Below are 19,854 nucleotides of genomic sequence, written 5' to 3'. Positions count from 1 at the left end.
AGGTGTGGTGAATTAGTGTGAGAGAGGAGGCGCAGGTGAGGGGGTGTAGATTGCGCTGAGGTTTAGTTGAAGGAGCAGAGATATAAGCATCTAGACTCGGAGATGGATCAAAATCTATGTTCTATCTTCCACGCATGTAATCCCATCCATCGCCACCAGAACTCGGATACCATAGGTTGTTAATCGGCTGCTGCTTGGGGTCGCATCCCCAGCATAATCCTCCTCTTTCGCTCTGCAAGTAAAGCGGGACGCAGCGAGGTGCGTTGCGGCAGATGCGAGGATGAGATAGCGAGTGAGTGCAGCCAGTATAGTAGAGAGTGAATACTGTGCACATTGTGCTTTGTATTGGAACGAAGATGAGATGATGTAGATATTAGAAACTGACGTGGGTCTGCCCTTCAATTTGTAGTAGATACTATGTGGGAAGGGTGATGTGTAAAGAGGAGACGTGTTGTACAGCTCAGTGTATAGGGCGTTTGCTGTTGAGCACCATGGTGCGCGTACAAACAAAACAAAGCTCTACAGCGAGAACGAAACATATATGTCAATGAAAAATTCCATGCTCATAACCTTGCTTTTCTGTACCCCAATGCTGATCACCCTACCTTGTGTATGCAGTGGTCGTCAGGTTGAAATCTTCAAGATTTACGTGTCGTTCGTGAACTCAAAAACAACGTGCCGTAGTATGACGCGGCGAGCGCAAATACTGTGCGCTCTGACCCTCTTCATTGTTTCATGACAGTGGGACTAGGTGAAGCAGTACAGTAAGGTTACGATCATTCTGTTTGTAGGCTTGTCCTGATGTTCCAGGCTCCTCTGAGTTGCCTATGAAGGCATAAGAGCCTGGCGTCGAAGAGCGGTGATGGCGTGTATGGAACGCGGTTGTCGTATGAGATGCCCTCTTAGTTCGCGCCCTAGGGGGCTGCGCGTCGTATTTTATACCGCATTGGCACAATACTCGAGCTAGTGGAGATATTGTTGTCTTGATACGCTCGTTCGTGGTAGTAACAGAGGCTCGCCGGATCAGTATGATCAGTGTAACCTTTAGAAGAGTCGTATCGAGAAGTCATCCTAGCTCGGAGAAGCCCGGGTAGTCAAGACTCCCGTTGACAGCAGAGATAAGGCTGAATTCGTCTAACTGAGCATTGAATATCGCACTCCACATGTCCTCATGGCTTTGGTTGAATACATCAATTCTATCAGACCTAGTGGGGTCCGTGTTTAACACCGTTTCGTGCACGAATGTATCGTCGTTCGGTAGATCCCCAAAATATTGGGTGAAGTCAGGTGACTGTTGCTGCCAGAGCATCTCCCATTGTCTCATTTGGTCGGTCAATGGTTCGGTTGTAGGGTGAGTCTCGATAGAGGACGTTCGTTTGTGTAGTCGAACGATAGCACGCTGCAAGGCGACGACGACACGCGTTTCTGCGCTGGCTTGGCCTTGACCGAGCGACATCTGCTGGATCAACTCGAGACCCTGTTTTAGAAGATCACTAATGGTGGGTGCCATATCGGTGATGCATCTCGCTATCAAGACAAGCATTGCCGCTCGTAAAGAGGTAAATTCTGTGGCGTACGAAGCACGAGCGAGACCAATGTTTTCATGGACGAGCTGACACAGCTGAACGATTTTCTCTGCAGCATGCACAGCATCGTGGCGCAATAGTGTGCTAGAAGAGAGACTACTTGATGGTGTCTGGGCCGGATGTCTCAAGGGCTGCTCGTGTGGTGATGGTTGCTCAAGGAGGAACGGGCGCCCGACGAACAAACGAGCATGCCAATAGTGGAGATGGAGATGTATGTCCAAACGCAAGCGACCTTTGTCCTCTTGAATGTCCAGATGAGGTAGCTCGTCCTCGAGCTCTAACATGTTACGCCTGTGCACCAGAAGGTTCGCAATATGCGCAGGCTTCCGCTCCTTTCGCAACAATGCGCTATATTACATCAGTATGCGAAGTACATAGTAGAAGAGTAACAGATTCGTACAGTTCATACGCAATCTTCTCAAGCGTAATGGTGATCTCTATCAGCGTCACTTGGTTGAGAAAGTTGGACGGACCATTCCGAGGCTCAAGCACCGGATCTAGGCGTGGCCGACGAACTTCGACCTCACCATAAGAGAGGGTCTTGGGGTAGCCATGGATAATTCGTGCGCGCTGGTAGAAAGTATATAACGTCCACCAGACCCTTACTTGTACTTCGTCGTGGGCATGCTTATGCATCTTGTTTCTGATAGCCATGTGTAGTGCTAGACCAAGGTAGGTGTACGCAGCCCCGGAATGATCGATGGGGAAAAGAAATGTAGCAATCAGAAGACAAGCCCGAACACTTTCGAAATCTGAGCGACGTATCAGTTCAGGAAGCATACTGATCGTCCGCTCATATAGAAGCGGACCAAGTGATTCGTGAGACGTATCAGCGGAGAATTGTGTCCCAAGTGCCATGATCATCATGATCGTGGCAAGCATGGGGATGTTCCTTTCCGAGAGTGTTGCGCTGGTTAAGTAAATGTGATCAATTTGCCTCTTTGCCCAATTTTCGTCAGCATAGAAGCTGTTGCATTGCACTCGCGCGAAGCAGACTTCAGCAAGACAGATTGCGACAGCTTTCGAGGGCAGAGTACCCAGGACAGCGACCGAGATCTCGCTATCAGAATAAACGCCATGGTACGGCTTCGCGCACTCGTGCTCGCTGTTCCCTGTCTCCAGGATGTCGGCGCCCGCATCACCAAGCTTCTTCTCAAGCTGGCGAGAAAATGTTGAAAGAGAGTTCTCGGTAGCAGTAGAGTGACTGATATTTCCAAAATCAGTCGATTCAGGTATTGAATCGGACATGATGCGTAGCTCTTCGTTGTCGAGGGAGGAAGTCTCCAGTATATGTTTGATCACTTTCTCTAAACGTTCGCTGCGCTCTCCTTTCGTCATGCGCTCGCTGGAAGAGGCATCGCCTGGCTGGCAATCCATCTGGAGGCGAACACATCTTTGACAGGGCAAGATGCCCGTGCATTTTTCCTTCTTTTGACGGCAGTTCCCGCAAGCATGGCGTACTCTTTTTCGTCGCTCATCCGGCACATGCGGTCGAATCCTTTTCGCTTCATTTCGAGTAATCTTCGCATCGCTCTTGGGAACAAAGGGTTTGAAAACAAGACCTTCGCTTCGGACTGACATAGTACAATAGAGACATGTTTGTGATGGAGGTGAGGCAAGGATGGGGGAGTTGCAGATAAGCAGATGGCAGTTGTACCTAGCCGAGGTCTGATTACGTCACGCGAACCTTATCTTCCAACTCACTGCGATTGACAGGATTCTATTCAACAGTAATCGTGTTAACCTTCTTCCTGAGTGCTTAATGAAATCCCTCCGCTTTATACGTCAAATATTCAAGGTTACAAGACCCCTCATAGTGATGAAATATACAATCAAATACGATCATCATAGTGGCTCGATGGCATGTAGTCCTCCAGACACCGCAAAGAATGCTTCAATCTACAGCTTCGCTAAAGGCGACTCGTACACGTATTCGTCCACGAGGTCGCGAGCCGCCCTTGCTATGCCAAAAGAAAATACATAACCTCCGCCAGCTACTCCGTAAGCATGTACCACCTTTTCCCCGTTCATTATTTCTTTCTCTATTCTGACTCCCGTTGTGCGAGATGGTCTAATGCCGACATTGTGACCCACCACATCATAGTCCGACAGGTGCGCTGGAAAATCATTCGGCAAGTCCTGATGCACCCTACGGATGATCTACACAACAGTCAGCAACTTCTCCGGTCACTTGCAGTTCGAGAGATTTACGTCTTGTTGCAATTCCATGTCGACCTCGGGTTCTGTCTGTTCGTATTGCTTGATGCCACCAAGGATGCAAGTTCCGTCCAATCGGGAGATGGCATAGGTATAATCCCTCCCATGTCGCATGAAAATCTTGTTGAAATTACTTTTGACATGTACAGTCTGGCCTCGAACAAGCTGAACATCCTGATCCTGGATATCCTCCAGGAATTTTGGGCCGAAGCCAGTGGCGTTCACGACAATGTCATGTCCCTGCGACTTGACTTCAGCGAGCGAACTCAAGTTAATCCGCTTGAATCTGACGCCAGAGCTTTCCAATCTGTTCCTTAGCCAAGGCAAGAATATCTTCGGCGTCATGACTACGGTCTTATAGCTCATGCCAAGCTTCACACCTTTCGGGAGCTCGCTGTCCTTTAGTATGCGAAACTCGGGCAGTTTCCCATTGTACCATATTTGATCTATGGTCTTGTCATCGTGAAAATCATTCATTTCGATGCGCTTGATGCTCGACTCCGGATTCGATACGGCGAGGGACCACAGGACGGCGAAGGAGTCTAGTTGCATCTTCTGTTCGTTCGGTTTCGACCCATCAAGCCCGAGGAATACTGCGCCAGCCCATGGACTTGCCCATTCTCTGCTCAACTCATCCCCGGGAAGGTTCTTGGCGACTATTGTGACTTCGTGGTTTCGCGATAGCAGGCTAGCAATGGCCATACCGGTGATGCTATTCGCTCTGGTCAGCTCGAAAATCCGATATTGCGTTGCAACACCTTACCCTGCACCAACGATAGTGATTCGAGCCATGTTTGGCCAGGCGGGAATCTCTTTGCAGACACACAAACAACTAAATGCTGAAGCCAAGCGGTCGTCAGGAGGAACAGAGTTGGTTGTGTTGCTCAATGCCACAAGCCTATTGATGTGTCTTCAGCTCCGGATATGTCTGCTTAAAGAATGTTTTGTTGCGCATTGGGGGCAAGCGAAGGGCGTGTTGCCGGCACGCCTACGTCTGCAGAGGAGATCTAATCCCCACTATAGCTCCACCCAGTTCGCACTGCTTCGGCTCTACAATGTTCACCGTGCAACATCTCAAAAGGGGAATTCGACAGATATCCGGTATCTTGAAGTGAATAACATCATGCTACCGACGCCTTTCCAATGCTGGTTTCCAACAGAAAGAGACTAAACCAAGAGCGGTGATTTGACATACATCCGGTCCCGGATGCGAGTTTTGTGGTCTGTCCTCCTCCTTCGCGCTCTATACTAGCGTCAGATAGTCGCAAAAAGCCAGACCAGACCCTGACGATTCCCCGCCGGAAAGAGGATGGGGAGCTGCGTTCACCCCGCAATTGCCACACAATGTGGCGCTAAGCTAGGATAGGGAATTTCTGACACCTATCCGGTCCCGCTTTTCGAGCGTTAATCGGCCCACACAATATGATAGCAGTGAATAGCGCGCCAGCTGTTGCCAGGCCTTCCCCAGCAATACTCCGGCTCCTATCACGGAAAACCTGAGCCAGCAATGGCCAAATTAGTGTTCATTTTATCTGCGATTCAGAGGCACATGATGGATACAGAGCGCGCTGCCTTCATGCTCCTGTCTATCAGCTATAACTAGCTGAGAGCTCAGCACATGTCTTCTTACGGCTTGCAACGACTTCGAGTCGCAGAGAAACTTCAATCGAGTCTTCGTCTCTCTTTCCGACGATGGTAGATATGGAGAAGACGATTTCAAATGCCGCTCCGTCCGAGAAGATGGTAGTAGGACAGACAACGTTTACCACGACGTCCGAGTACGATGAGTATCTTGGGCTATGCGAGGTCATGACGGAAGACAGGATGAAGAAGCTGGTGCGGAAGATTGAGTAATTTTACGGCCCCTATGCTACGGAGCTGAAACTGATAATACGGGCCAGTCTCCGCGTGTTACCGCAACTCATCATCCTCTACCTCATGTCATACGTGGACAGAACTAATGTCGGTAAGTTATAGATGGTGACATAGAATTCAACTCAGCCATTGACAACTGTAGGAAATGCGAAACTGTTCGGCGCTCTCACGGACATGGGTTTATCGGGACAAGACTGGAACACAGCTCTATCAGTCTTCTTTGTTACATACGCTCTCGGAGCGGTACCTGCGAACATCCTGCTTCAGAAACTTGGACCACGCATCTGGTTGCCCACGATGATGCTTTCGGTGTCTATATGTTTGATCTGTTGCTCTCTGCAGAGCACGTTTGGTGGATGGATAGCTTTCCGGGTACTTCTGGGACTGGTTGAAGCAGGTGTTTTCCCTGGCTGCAGTGCTGTTCTAACCACCTGGTGAGTCCTTGAGGCATCCCTCAACAAAAATGTCTCTAACGAGATTGCTGCATAGGTACTCACCACACGAGGTTCACACCCGCATGACGATCTTCTACATGGGCGCGTCGGGGGCTGGTGCCTTTTCCGGCCTTCTTGCATACGCAATAGGTCAGCTCGATGGTACCTGGGGTTATAGAGGATGGCGTTGGATTTTTTGCCTTGAAGGTGAAGAATGAGCTCCATGTATCTTGGAACTCCTCTAATAATCATAGGTGCTTTTACCGCGCTACTTTCAATCGCTGCCTTTTGGGTAGTCCATGACACGCCAACGAAAGTGGGCTGGCTCACTCCAGAGGAGAAGCGGTTTGTTGTGCTCCGTCACAAATTTGCAGCCGGTGGAGAATCAGGCGTTGCTGAGAAGGAGGAGTTCTCCTGGAGCGCTGCTCGGCAAGCGTTCAAAGTAAGCACACATTCAAAAGTTATGTTTACAAGCTTCGCTGATAGCACAACAGTCATTGCACGTGTACGCGTGTGTCGCAATGGAATTCACATTATGCGTGGTCGTATATGGAGTATCGTTCGTCCTACCTACCATGTAAGCCTCTTCGATTTGGAGCGCTCTGTCAGCACGACGCTCACCTTACTTCAGCATCGCGAACCTGGGGTACTCGGCTGCGAACGCGCAAGCGATGACAGTTCCGCCCTACATTTTCGCCTCTCTCGTTACGGTCTTCTCCGGCTGGGCAGCGGATCGCTATAAACAACGCATGCTCTCCGTTCTTCTCCCTAACCTTCTCGCAATGATTGGCTTTATCATAATCATTGTCAGTGTACGATACAAAGAACTTCCGGGCGTGACGTTGTTCGGAATTTTCTTCGCTATTGGCGGACTATACCCCATCTCGCCAGCTGTGACGGCGTGGACGGCACTGAATCTCGCGGGCTCGATGTGAGACTCTTTCCTTAACCTTAATTCAACCTTTGCCATGAAACTGACTTTGGGCGTAGGAAACGTTCCGTGGGTATAGGCGCCATGATTGCTTTCTCGCAACTCGGTGGCATTGTGGGATCCAATATCTACATCTCTTCGCAGTCGCCGCGCTATCCCGTCGGATTTGGTATTAGTATCACTATGCTGGGTCTCTTTGGCATCATCTGGCCAGCTTGCTATTACTTCATCCTCAGGCGAATCAACGCCAAACGTGCGCGCACCCCAGTAGAAGAGGTGAAGGAGAAGTACACGGACCAGGAACTTGCAGAGATAGGTGATGAGAGTCCATTGTTTAGATACTCTACATGATCCCAATCGGTTGGGGCAGCCAGTGTACTGATTGCAACGTCCGTAGATGGTTGGAATATAAAATGCAGAAATTGAATATCCTGACAGGAGGACCAAATGTCTAAAGCGCCTAGATGGAACAACTTTTCTCACCAAGCGTAGATATTGTATTCGATTTTACGAGAGAAACATTGCACGTGGGCATACAAGTTCTCGAATCGCTTGTCTTGGAAGCACGTGTCTTCGAATAGCATACGGCTTGTGCTCACAGTTACCACTTCCCAGGTTTGTATGAGACACTTAGAGCTGCATGATATCGAGCATGTTGTTACCTTCTGGCATCAGGAGACAAATATCAGGTAGATTATCGTAAAGAGTTTAGCCCGCAAGTCATAACAAGTCATGGAATCTGGTAGGCGCGCGGCAGATGTCTCATGCCACTGTGAGTGAGTGCTGCGTCACGTTGAACAGACGCATCGTGCTTATTGACAACGAGCCTTCGGTGGACCCAAAAAGAGACGCATTGTGAGGCATTGATATCTATAACTCATAACTCATTGATCTGATAAATGATCGTCGTTCGACAGCCTGAAGCCATGCCTTAGACTACTCGGCACGGTCCTTAGTTTTCTGTTAAAGAGTGGAGCAAGTCGATTTATTAGATATCAGAGTACGGCATTCGAGTACTTCTCTGCACACATCAGTCTACCTCCTTGTAATTAAAAAAAGTGCTCCACATCTTCTGTCTGGCGCTTCTTGTACGCTGAAGTTGGCATGCATGCTTCATCAATGCTATCCCATTTCCGGTTTAGCCATCTCGTCGCTAAAACAGCCTCCTGTTACACTCACCTCCATCTTCTTCACATCTCAATTACACGACTTGACTTTGGGGCCTAATCGCTTCGCCCTTTCCATTCAGGGTCGTCCTCCTATTATTCAATCAAATTGTGTGAAGACATGACTGTGTTCGACGAATTAGCTGAAACCGACGGAGACGATGAGTTTCGGACGTGGGTGTCTAAGGTGATCGACGCGAAGCAGGAAATTGTTGAGTTTGTTGCCTCTCAAAGGCTAGGAAGCCCTCCCGGAGAGTTCGACAGCTATCTCAAAGGCTCTTTCAATCTCAGCCTTGTCGTCAAATTCAATGATGGAGGACCGAAAGCAGTAATTCGCTTCCCAAAACCAGGCCATACAGCCAAACATTTGTGCGAGGAGAAAGTCAGGAACGAGGTCCAGGTGCTGAGTTTCCTAAGTGATCAGGCCACTATTCCTGTGCCCCGGGTCTCGAGCTGGGGAACAATTGAAGACAGCCCTCAACACTTGGGCCCTTTCATGATCATGGACTTCATTGACGGTACTTCGTTAGCGACAATGTTGAAGCAGCCAACCGAAAGTGAACGGGATGAGGTTATCCTCGCAACCGACGTGGACGATACCAAGCTGGAGTATGTGTATGAGCAACTTGCTGATTACATGCTGCAACTGTCTCAACTCGATTTACCTCAATCGGAGCTTTAGCAAAGGACCCATTTACCAGTGAATGGTCTGTTTGTGAAAGACCACTTACCTACAATATGAATGAGCTGGTGACTGTCGTCTCCAAATACCCCACAGAAGGATGGCCGAGCATACCGTTTGTCTCCGCTAAAGAGTTCCTTCACTCTCTCGCTGATGAGCACATCGTCCATCTCCAAGTCCAAAGAAACCTAGCTGAGAGCCGAGCGGATGCTGAAAAACGATTTTTAGCTCGTCATAGATTCAAGGATCTCGTCTCCCGCCACTGCTTGGATGATAGCGGACCTTTCAAACTCTACTGCGACGACTTGCAACCCACGAATATGCTTGTAAACCCAGAAACCCTTCAGATAACCGCGATCCTCGATTTCGAGTTCACGAATACAATGCCAGCACAATTTGCCTACGACCCACCTTGGTGGCTTCTCCTCTTGGGACCCGATATGTGGCTCGAAAAGCACTCAATGGAAGAATTCTTGATTCGCTACGAGCCCAGATTGGAACAATTCTTGCGCGCCTTGCAACAAATAGAGGCCAAAGCGAACCTAAAAGGAGAATCGAGCGGTCCGCCTCTTTCTGCTCGAATGCGCGAGTCTTGGAAGACAAAAAGGTTTTGGTTTAATTATGGTATTAGGAAGAGCTTCGATGTAGATGCTGTATATTGGGCTGCACTTCATGAGGATGGAGACGACGTGCTTGACGAGGGATCGAAGGAAGAAATGCGGAAGCTGGTGGACTTGAAGATGGAACAGCTAAAAGCTTACGATGCTGAATGCAAGCTTCGCTTCGCTTCATAGTTTCCAAAAGCAAAGAGTGTTGTATTCGACAAGAGGGCACAGAAGCTTCGTAGGGCCTCGGGAGTGGTAGCTTGCAAGATGGGCCTAGCGTCTCCTGAGCCCCAAGCTTCCTCTTCCAATGTTTGGTCGATCAATTCTTCCCGGCATCGGCTTTCATCAGACCGCCTTGCCATAAAGCTTGGAGAACATCACAATTGAAAGAATAACGTGCACTTCTTCGCATAAATCAACCATAACGAGAACCCATCTGCGATGTCGCGTTCTCTTGGCATGACGCGTAGAACTACCTAGGTACAATTAACCCAGCGTCATCCATACTGGTACCCGCTGCGGACTGCAAGCGCGCGAGCATGTCTTAATGAACACGTCACTTTGTCCATCTGACTGTGCTACTCGGTCGCTTCGGACTCCGACTTCTAAACGTGTTACTGACTTGATATTTAGTCTGCAAGCATGTCTACTAGAAACGTTTTACTACGTTCAATCTGCTCTTCACGCCCAACTTCTACCTTTCAAAGAAAATCACTCCTGATCGTTTCCCCTACTACCTTTAACAGCCAAAGGCATCTTTCAATCACATCAGTCTACAAAATGCCCGAGCCACTCAAGCAAAGCGAGGTCAATTCCAAAACCGATCCCTCAGTCGCAAAGCAGTACGACAATGAAGCGCCAAAAGAACAGCAAATCAAGGACCTGTTCAACATGATTGATGGAAAGAAAATCGGAATGCTGAACACATACCGCAACGGAGTCGGTACGCATTCTCCTAATTAATGTTCCAATATCTCCCGTCCGTACTGAAAGCGACAACAGGACCCGTCGGGCGCTCCATGGCCGTTGGCAAGCGGTCTGGCCTCGACATTCTCTTCCTTTCCAACGCGCACTCCCAGAAGTTTTCCGATATCGAGCAGAACAAAGAAGTACAGATTACCTTCCAAGACAGCAAGACGCAAGACTGGATCTCCATTTCCGGTACCGCAACCACAACGTCGAACACTGATTCGCGCATCAAGGACATCTGGAATAGTGGTATCAGAGCTTGGTTTGGAGACCTAGGCGACGGAAAGCATGATGGAAGCGCGGACGATCCGCGTATGACCCTGATCGAGGTGAAGGCAAAGTACGCCACATATTATTTGACGCAAGTGGGGTTGTTGGGGTATGCGAAGGAGGTCGGAGTGGCGGCGATGACGGGTAAGGTCGCTGATACTGGCGTATTGAGGGAGTTGAACGAGCAGGATATTGAGCAGGCAAGGAACATGGAGTAAGTTGACTGCCGAGATGATCGGGATGTACGATACTAGCGATTGCAACAGCCATCGCTCGAAGCTATGAAGACTCACAGGATTCGGCAACAACCTTTGAGCGACAGTTGTAACCTAGTGGCAGTATGGAAATGCTTTTAGCGCATCGTATCCGGTGATTCCATGTGTAGCAATACACGTGAAGTACTCAACAGTATTTCTAATATGGGCGCTGCATTTCCATATTGCCACTTAGGAAATAATCTACTGGCAATTTCGAAGAATCTCCTGGCTACCAGAATGTGATGTCACGCAAATGGTAGCGTGATCCTACTTTATTTAGCTCCTCGTACGTAATCTACCTTGCCTGTAGAACCCGAAGAGTGACTTTAAAGAAAGCTTTGATATTGCCGTGGGCGGAGAACTTAAGGAGCGAACGTCAATGCTACATCCTTCTCAATCCTCCTACTTACAACCACAGTCACTTGTAATTAGGCCATACGGATATAGACTCAATGTAGGGGTAACGTCAACGAGTCCTCAGATGGTACATACAACAGCTTACAATATGTAGTCCATATTCCAACGAAGTGCATAGGAGCAAACAAGAGACCATGGAGACAGTGTCCATCCTTCTAGTATAATAGCAATATCCCATCATCCAGAGGAACGTAAGCGAAGAAGAAACCCACTGTGCATAAGGTTACCACAACGCCGGACTCCTAAGCTACCCAAAACACACTTGAACTCAACGTATTGCAATGCTGACATCTCTTAGATTTCGGTGTTCTGCAAGTGCGAATTCCGCCGAGTCCGCAGAAATGAGGGGCCATTCCACCGTTACTTCGACACTGCATGTGTGCGACGATCTGCCTTACGATCTGGCTCAAACTTTCAAAGAAACGTCGACGCCTGTAGGATTCTAATCGAATGTTTCTTATTCGACGCTACAGGGTGATAAGTCTTTTCAACTGCCGTTACAAAATCAGCGTCCACCCATCACACTCCAGGTCGAGTCTTGGCATGGATTGAGTCCGACCCACTTCGCTACCCCACTCTTGCGCTACGTTAGCTGCTAGTCTGCTGCGGGTTCAGTGGCGCTGCTCGTAAGCGGCCTATTACCCCTTCCAGATTTTGTAGTGGTATATATATGTCTCGGCCTCATGTATTGTTATCGATAAATCGACTTTACATCGTGAAGTCTAAGGCAACGTGGCGGAGTGGTTAACGCGATTGACTCGAACTGTCAGTCAGACTGACATAGACATCAATTTCCTTCGGGAGCGCATGTTCGAATCATGCCGTTGTCGGATTTCTTTTTGCAGATCTTTTTCATCTTATCATGATGAATATATGGATAGATTGTATGAAGACTAGATATGTGTTCAGCTTCGTAGGATTTTGCTTTGCCCGATTATTTTGCTTGGTGGAGACATGCAGTCTCAGCATCGCGGAACTGGTCAGATAGTTATGCACTTAGGATGTGTTATCTATGAATAAGTCCTGCACATGGTTCTTGAGCTTTGGCTGTCTGTCTATACATCTCAAAGACGGAGCCTCCAACCGTGAGACCATTTGGCCAAAGGCAAGCTTCTGCTAACAAATCCTAAGAGGCTCAAGGCGACTCTCATGTTTGTCATCCATAGTTTAATCATGCAGAGGAACCGTGACTCCGGCCAGACATAACGCACCAGGCGGCGATCACACACTGCGAAGAAGCTTGACTCCAGTTCGGCAGCAGTTCGTACCTTTTGCACGATCTTGGAACGCGGGAGTTAGCGGGGCGCGGGCGATCTCCGCTAGTGGCACTTTATCCGACAAGCCATTGGTTTCATGCAGGTGTTTCCGACGAGACAAGCTCCAACGGCCGTGGGACGTACACACGCAGCCTTAAACAGCATACAGCGTGCGCGCGGTCTGCCTGTTCACCGCGACGACACACGCGGCGGAAGGGCTGCCGCGCCATGTAGAGGCTTCACCTCGGCCCATCTCTTGTCAGCCTTACCCTGCACGCAGCAGCACGCCGGAATCTCAACACCCAGATCATGGAAGCAATTGCGAAGACGCCGGCTCTGGCGAGCCCGAAACTTATCAAGAATGCGAAGGGTGCCGTTGTTCCTAGTAGTCAGATGGCGCATATTGCGTATGGCTGCGGTGCGTTTCCCCCCAACTTTTTGGCGGCAATCGCTGACATGATGCAGAGCACATGCGCACCATGATCGAGAATGCCCGCAAGCCGACGTTCGGGCATTACCGCGGGATATTGCAGAAGATATACGAGGAACCGAGCGTAATCGCGCAAACGTACAATAGCAAGGCAGACGGCCTGTCCTTGATTTCGTTGCGCCCGCTGTATCTGTGTCTACAATGTCCGAACATCATGACGGAGACGGATCGCGACGAGCATATTGATTCTAAGCGACATATATTCTGTGCGTATATCCGCTCACCGGCACAAACATGCTGACAGGTGTAGCGGTGGAGTCGCGGAGCGGGAACGTTTACTGCGGCGACTGCCAGGACTTCATCTACGATCCGGATCTAGAGGAGCGAAGGTTGCAGAAGGGTGAGCTATACATGCATGGCAGCAGAGGGAGTGCCTGCTAACTGGAGCAGGAAAGAAGCGCAAGTACGAAGACACGACCACCACCGAGGAACACAAGCTAGTGCTGAACAACTCCACCTTCCTACCCTGCCGCGCGATAGGCCTCCGTGGTCTTTACAACATGGGCCAGACCTGCTTCATGAGTGTCATATTGCAGACGTTAATACACAACCCTTTCATACGGAATTTCTACCTCTCTGAAGGACACAAGACGGTGGATTGCGAGCGGGAGTCATGTGTGAGCTGCGCTCTGGACGAGATGTTCGTTGAGTTCCACTCAGTCGAAAAGACGGAAGGCTTTGGTGCCGTCAACATGCTCATGGGCAGTTGGCTTGCCGGAGAGGTGTGTATACCACTCTACACAATCTTCCAAAAGCTGACTACATAAACAGGCGCTAGCAGGATACCAACAGCAAGACGCACATGAGTACATGCAATTCATGCTCAACACACTACACCTCCAGAATGGAGGCTCCACCGACTCGGAAGACTGCGACTGCATCGTGCACCAAACCTTCTACGGCCGGCTCTCTAGCACCGTGACATGCGACAATTGCCGAAACACAACCACCGCGCTAGATCCATACATGGACCTCAGTCTCGACATACGGAATCTTCCCAAGAAAAAGAAGTCCGAGGCCGCTAATTCCGACGAGAAGTCAATCGCATTGCAAAGCTGCCTGGACCGTTTCACAGGGCGTGAGAAGCTCGGCGCTGCAGAATACACCTGTCAGAATTGCGACAGCGGGCAGAACGCCACGAAGCAGCTAAGCATCAAGCAGCTCCCGCCTGTGCTGCCTATCCATCTCAAGGTACCTCCTTCCACTCCCCTCACCCAATTCCCCTTTCTTTGTTAGACATACTAACGATATGATTAGCGCTTCGAGCACGCCAAATCCACATCCACAAAAATCGAAACCAAAATATCCTTCCCGCTCTCCCTCGACTTGTACCCCTACACGACAGAGTATCGCTCCAAAGCGCCCCCGAAAAACGTCGCCCCGCCCAATACAAATCACAACATCAACTCTCCCGCCAATACCCTGATATATGAGCTGTCCAGCGTCGTTGTTCATAAGGGGAAGATCGATTCAGGGCACTATATCAGCTATTCGAGGGAGGGGGATGATTGGTTCATGTTTGATGATAGTAAGGTTGTACTGGCGAGTGAGAAGGAAGTGCTCGGCGCGGAGGCGTATCTGTTGTTTTACATGGTGCAAGCGCTGGAACTGTAGGGGGAGCGGGCCAGCGAAGGAGGTCTCAGCAAAGCAGTTGTTGTATTATACCATTACAGGGCGATACTGGGTAAAGAGCATTCATCGGCGTTGGACATCAAGACCGCACTACATCTTTGTTTTGCGAGCGGCATGGCGTGGGGCGCTTTTCGTTCGGTCTGGTATGGATAGTGGTGCTTTGTATGCCTCGACAACATGCATATTATATCTGAGCTCGTGGGCTGATAGAAATATTCGAACGCGCTCGATATCTTGAAGTCGCATTCACAAGACAGTCGCCGCATTGCGCAACGCACGTAACTATTCCATTGCTTCTCAGGACCTTCCCAGATAGGTTAAGCGAGATATGGCTCATAGTGACGATGCACACAAGTAATCGACTCATACAGCACCGCACTATAAGCGACCAACGTAGCCGCCCTTTCGTATAGCACTCTACGGTGAACCGGCTGCAGATATGGTGCGATGTATCATGCAGGAATGTTATTGCTGTGGGTTAGTACTATAATGGTTGCGATCACCGATACAGATATAACGCAAGTAGCAGTTCCAGCATGAGCTTTTCTTGAGAGAAGTCCGAACAATACCAGCCTCCCATATCGCTATCTAGAGTCATGGGCCCTCCTAAGGTTGAGGTCGTGTCTTCGACCAAAGTCCAACCCGCTATCACGCACTCACCGACGATAACACCCCTTTCACTGATCGACGCTTCCGTCGCTCGTTTTACCCCTTGCGGCGCGATATGGTACTTCTCCACTCCCTCTTCTCCCGCACCCCTGTCCCAGGAGAATCTGCAGCGAAGTCTATCCCACACACTCTCCGCATACCCGCAGTGGGCAGGCCAACTCCGCATGACGCCTCACAAAATTGGATTGGATAAAAGGAGAAATGGTGAGAGATACGGAAGGATGGAAGTGCGGTACGGACGAGAGGAAGATCCTGGCGTTGTGTTCGTTGTTGCAAAGATAGATTGTCCTCTCCCTGCCGCACTCCCTACATGTGAAGAGAAGGGGGATGGTGTAAAGATATGCGATGGCATGATCCGCGAAGATGTACTCCTCCCAAGTGTTCCGCTTGCTGGATACAACTCCCTACCAGGCCATACGGACTCCAGCTTGGCGGTACAGGTCACGAAATTCGAGGATGGTGGAACAGCCATTGGGGTGCAAATCGCACACTGCCTAGCCGACGCAATAAGTTTGTCGCGGTTCGTGCACGATTGGAGCGCTACCCACCGATCCCTCATAACGAACACGCCATTTCCGGACTTGCCTCCCGTGTTCGAGCCGTGGATCCTCGACCAGAGAGCCGCGAGGAGCGTCGACGACGTGGCGCCAGACGAGAATGTGCTGAAGATGGCGTATGGGCTGCCGCTGCATCGGTACGATTGGTGGGCGTCTGGCGAGGAGTCAGGGTTTGGTCCGGGGGCACATAACATTCCTGAGGCGTTGAAGGACGAACCTAAGGCGCGGGAGCTGGCACAGGAAGGAGAAAGGATGCCTTGGGACACGTACAACGTCCGGGCACCTGTGTCGCATACGATCATCCACTATACTTCAGAGGAACTGGAAAGAATATGGAATGCGGCTGCGGCGAGCCCCGATACGTATGACAACACGAAGGCGAGTTTGAGCCGGCACGATGCGCTAGTTGCACACATCTGGACGCTCGTGAACCGCGCAAGAGGGCCTGAAAACGGGGACGTGGATAGCGAAGTCCACTGTGATGTAACGATTGGTCTTCGGACAAGAGTCAATCCACCACTCCCTACATCCTTCCTAGGCTCACCGCTACAAATCGTACACACGACACTTCAATGGTCCGTCGCCAGCTCATCAGCCGCTCTCTCTAGAATAGCATTCAGCACCAAGGCCACGCTCTCGCGGTGTACGCCTGCAGCGGTAGGAGCCCAAATTTATGCCATCGCTCATGAACTTGCACCGCAGAGGTTGTGGCAGGCGTTTCTGGGGAGAAAGCATCTGATAGTGACGAGCTGGGCGCATACAAGACTGTACGAGTGTGATTTTGGTACCGGACGGACGCCAAGGTATGTGCATCCTATCATGCCGCTGGTAGATGGTTGCCTTCAGATTATGGAGGCTCGGCCGAAGAATGTTAAGATGCCAGGAGGAAGATGGTATAATGACGGTGTCGACGTTGCAATTTATCTTGAGAAGGAGGCTATGGGTCGGTTGGTCAAGGACAACCATATATGGCGTTGAGATCGAAAGAGTCTTTTTGTGCTTTCTTCAAGAGAAAGTAGGTACCCCGGCTGCGCGTAGGATATCGCTTGGATCGTCCTGGTTCCTCCCAAATCTTTGTTGCAATACACGTTCCGATTCGGGTAAGATGCTCCAATGTGGGCTGGGTTCTGCTTTGAGCCATTTAAAGTCGTCGATCTGGTCCCACTGGTTCTTCTCGCTTGGTGCGTCGTCCGTTACCTGTTATAGATGTGAGCCGTGCTTCAATGGCTGAGAGATTCAAATCTTACATAGATATGTGGTAAAGGCGCGAACCGGATGTCCTCGCAATCTTCGATGATGGGCCGGCTCGAGCAATGCAAATAGACGTCCACCTTCTTCGACCCATGCATGCGGAATTGGCGACAGCTCGTGACAATAACACTGTTCTCTACACCCGTGATGTGTATCGGGCCGGCTATGCGCCCACACACGATCAAACTCCTCTCGATATTCCTCAACGTCAGCGTCGCAAAGGTATTTCCGCTTGTCGTGCGCGCAGATACATCAACGACGCTTCTCCGAAGGTTTGACAAGACGCCCGAGCTCCCCGAATGCACTTCAGACCCCGGCAGCGCGATATGCTCACCATCTTTATTTGACACAGTCACACCCACAGCTCCAGCCCCATTTTTCACCTCCCCAATCTCCAATCCAAGCGCTTCTAATTCCTTCTTTTCCTCCCCTGGACTCAGTCTCTCCAATGGCGTCGGACTAAACGCACTGTTCACCGCACTGCTCTCCTTGGAACTATCCCACGCGCCACCTCCCGGCCCCAACAACCTCTTATTCTGTGCTAACTCGGCCGCCTCCCCAATGCTAATCGCGCTCTTATTCTTCTTGGTCGTGAACTTGAACTTCTTCGGGCCAGCACCCAATTCGTTTCTCGTGTTTTGAAGTTTCTCTTGCAGGGCTTTGATGGCGTCGCCGTAGGTGCGCTGGTCGTATGCCGGGATATAGGACGAGGCGTCCTTGACTTCGGAGGAGAGGCGCGATATGCCGGCGAGGCAGTGGTCAATTGCGTCGGGGCGTTCGGTGGGTGAGGTCGAAGAGAGGCGGGACATTTGGGCTTGGAGGGCTAGAGGGGAATTAGATATCTCAGAAATAGGAGCGTTGGAGAAAGGAAATTTGTACCAATGACTTCATGCTGGAAGTAGCGAAAGAAACGCTCTTTGGAGACGCCACCTGAAGATCCAGGGCGAGCTTGTGGGGGGACTTCGACAGGCGCCATAGTGAATTTCTAATGTGTTGTTGCGGTACTGAATGGGTACAATGAAGCTGTTGTAATCACGGCTGCTGTGAGAGAAGCAATCTTCGTGTGCTGCCGAAGGTATGTAAGGCGAAGCGGACTAGGTCTCGTGGTCGATGACGAAGCTCGTCGGTCTCTGCAGCTTGGTGTGGGGTAACTCGAGGTCTAGACGGGAAGGAATCACCTTCATCTGCAGCGTCAGGCAGGACGACTCGCTATGCGCCGTTTCGCCATCGCATCCATGTTGTCTATGATGTCGATGGTGGCGGATGCAGTATCCGGTGTCAAATTGAACCCTGGATCGATCAATTGATCGCATAGTTCCCGCGCTACCCCGCGGCTAGGGCCTAATCTACGCCAGCTCGGCTTTGTACCATCACAAATCATCTGGACTGTGTAGTGTCATCTCAGAACATCGTCTTAGTGCAATTGTAGTAAAATGTAAAGGAGAGATCGTTGAATCATCAATGTCGATCCGAACAAGGAGATCCTGTACGCCCATCACCTAACCAGTATCAAATCCCCACGATAGCAACAAGAATGTCTAAGGAGCCGCCTGCTGTGCATCTAATACCTTCTTTCCGATCCTCGCCAAATCCGCGTTCTCCAACGGCTCCTTCTCGAATCCATTCGAGACTTGATCCACCATCGCAGCAGCAACCTCCCTGATGCCAATTTTGCCCGCAATCAAGCCAGCGACGGCGCCGACGACTGTCATAAGCAGCCCAGGCGGGTTGGGGAGAACGAGCCCAGGCTTTGCCGCAGCAGCTTCCCAGCCGCTGGCCTTGTGCTTCTCGGCAAACTCAAGGCAGTCGACTTCGATGCGGCCCTATCACAATATTAACATCCCAACATGTCATGGACAAGAAGGAAAGAGGGGCAAACTGGGTAGGAACGCACCTTCAGCCGGATGTATTCCTTGAAGACGGGTGGCGTAGGGCCGTCGGGCGTACGAGGCGTATCCGGGCCACTGATGTATAGAAAACGGAAAGTGCCTGTCTGTCCCTTCGCCGCACGCGCTTCCTGGATCTGCTCAAGCGCTTTGAGCGTGTATGTCTGGTTGATTTTCTTGACTTCTTCAAAGGGCATGCCCCGTGTATTCTGGGGAAGGACGGCGAGGGCCCTAAGTATCGCATGTCAGTATCGTTCCCACAATTTCTAGTAGCAAGGACAACAATGATATATTGGGCAAAGGAGGAATTTACCAGATAGCACCATCAGCATCCGCAAGCTGCGCCTTCACGTCCTCGGGATACTTTTCAAAATCCTTCACTACCAAGCTCTTCAACTTGCTTGTATCCGCGCCAGGCGCTGTGCCTGACGGCACAGTGATCGGTTTCCTGCCCAGCGCATAGATGGTAGTGATCTTAGGATTCGACAGGCTCTGCTTTATGATCTCTGTCGCGACGAAGCCTGTTGCGCCGCCGATGATGAGCTTCACCATCTTGTCTTTCTTCTTTGTTGGTCGAAAGGTGTGCCGCGGTGCAGTGAAGTGCTGGGCGTGTATGCACGGGAATGGGAAGGAGTTGAGGTTAGAGAGGAACAAAGGCTGCGTGGGATGGACGAAAACAAAGATATTTCCAAGGAGTAGCTCAG

General features: G+C 50.4%; 10 protein-coding genes and 1 non-coding gene across 11 annotated transcripts; 7 read left to right on the top strand and 4 right to left on the bottom strand.

The window, feature by feature from the left end:
- Positions 1–1,066: 1,066 nt before the first annotated feature.
- Positions 1,067–2,963, bottom strand: N0V89_009887 (uncharacterized protein; the record flags this gene model as incomplete). The annotated part of the gene is made up of 2 exons (XM_056218633.1): positions 1,067–1,934; positions 1,987–2,963. The coding sequence occupies 2 exons, from the start codon at positions 2,961–2,963 to the stop codon at positions 1,067–1,069; spliced, it is 1,845 nt and encodes a 614-aa protein (XP_056067898.1).
- Positions 2,964–3,773: 810 nt separating this feature from the next.
- Positions 3,774–4,595, bottom strand: N0V89_009886 (uncharacterized protein; the record flags this gene model as incomplete). The annotated part of the gene is made up of 2 exons (XM_056218632.1): positions 3,774–4,515; positions 4,567–4,595. 2 exons carry the CDS (start codon positions 4,593–4,595, stop codon positions 3,774–3,776), a joined length of 771 nt encoding a protein of 256 aa, XP_056067897.1.
- A 2,188-nt stretch (positions 4,596–6,783) lies between these two features.
- On the top strand, positions 6,784–7,394 carry N0V89_009885 (uncharacterized protein; the record flags this gene model as incomplete). The annotated part of the gene is made up of 2 exons (XM_056218631.1): positions 6,784–7,043; positions 7,103–7,394. 2 exons carry the CDS (start codon positions 6,784–6,786, stop codon positions 7,392–7,394), a joined length of 552 nt encoding a protein of 183 aa, XP_056067896.1.
- A 936-nt stretch (positions 7,395–8,330) lies between these two features.
- Positions 8,331–8,891, top strand: N0V89_009884 (uncharacterized protein; the record flags this gene model as incomplete). The annotated part of the gene is made up of 2 exons (XM_056218630.1): positions 8,331–8,336; positions 8,415–8,891. 2 exons carry the CDS (start codon positions 8,331–8,333, stop codon positions 8,889–8,891), a joined length of 483 nt encoding a protein of 160 aa, XP_056067895.1.
- A 56-nt stretch (positions 8,892–8,947) lies between these two features.
- On the top strand, positions 8,948–9,685 carry N0V89_009883 (uncharacterized protein; the record flags this gene model as incomplete). Its single annotated transcript, XM_056218629.1, has 1 exon — positions 8,948–9,685. One exon carries the CDS (start codon positions 8,948–8,950, stop codon positions 9,683–9,685), a length of 738 nt encoding a protein of 245 aa, XP_056067894.1.
- A 591-nt stretch (positions 9,686–10,276) lies between these two features.
- Positions 10,277–10,953, top strand: N0V89_009882 (uncharacterized protein; the record flags this gene model as incomplete). Its single annotated transcript, XM_056218628.1, has 2 exons — positions 10,277–10,439; positions 10,499–10,953. The coding sequence occupies 2 exons, from the start codon at positions 10,277–10,279 to the stop codon at positions 10,951–10,953; spliced, it is 618 nt and encodes a 205-aa protein (XP_056067893.1).
- A 1,182-nt stretch (positions 10,954–12,135) lies between these two features.
- On the top strand, positions 12,136–12,239 carry N0V89_009881. The gene has a single exon. It is a non-coding gene; the product is annotated as a tRNA-Ser (tRNA).
- A 735-nt stretch (positions 12,240–12,974) lies between these two features.
- On the top strand, positions 12,975–14,769 carry N0V89_009880 (uncharacterized protein; the record flags this gene model as incomplete). The annotated part of the gene is made up of 6 exons (XM_056218627.1): positions 12,975–13,083; positions 13,131–13,361; positions 13,406–13,495; positions 13,546–13,877; positions 13,927–14,346; positions 14,413–14,769. The coding sequence occupies 6 exons, from the start codon at positions 12,975–12,977 to the stop codon at positions 14,767–14,769; spliced, it is 1,539 nt and encodes a 512-aa protein (XP_056067892.1).
- An 851-nt stretch (positions 14,770–15,620) lies between these two features.
- On the top strand, positions 15,621–16,991 carry N0V89_009879 (uncharacterized protein; the record flags this gene model as incomplete). The annotated part of the gene is made up of 1 exon (XM_056218626.1): positions 15,621–16,991. The coding sequence occupies one exon, from the start codon at positions 15,621–15,623 to the stop codon at positions 16,989–16,991; it is 1,371 nt and encodes a 456-aa protein (XP_056067891.1).
- A 27-nt stretch (positions 16,992–17,018) lies between these two features.
- On the bottom strand, positions 17,019–18,240 carry N0V89_009878 (uncharacterized protein; the record flags this gene model as incomplete). The annotated part of the gene is made up of 3 exons (XM_056218625.1): positions 17,019–17,210; positions 17,444–18,087; positions 18,144–18,240. 3 exons carry the CDS (start codon positions 18,238–18,240, stop codon positions 17,019–17,021), a joined length of 933 nt encoding a protein of 310 aa, XP_056067890.1.
- A 562-nt stretch (positions 18,241–18,802) lies between these two features.
- N0V89_009877 (uncharacterized protein) lies at positions 18,803–19,702 on the bottom strand (the record flags this gene model as incomplete). Its single annotated transcript, XM_056218624.1, has 3 exons — positions 18,803–19,087; positions 19,159–19,381; positions 19,464–19,702. The coding sequence occupies 3 exons, from the start codon at positions 19,700–19,702 to the stop codon at positions 18,803–18,805; spliced, it is 747 nt and encodes a 248-aa protein (XP_056067889.1).
- Between the last annotated feature and the right edge of the window lie 152 nt (positions 19,703–19,854).

This window comes from Didymosphaeria variabile (assembly GCF_027946475.1).
Source record: "Didymosphaeria variabile strain IMI 356815 chromosome Unknown scaffold_7, whole genome shotgun sequence".
NCBI lineage: Eukaryota > Fungi > Ascomycota > Dothideomycetes > Pleosporales > Didymosphaeriaceae > Didymosphaeria > Didymosphaeria variabile.
The sequence above is the reverse complement of the archived record's forward strand: the minus strand, read 5'-3'. Positions and strand labels throughout refer to the sequence as shown.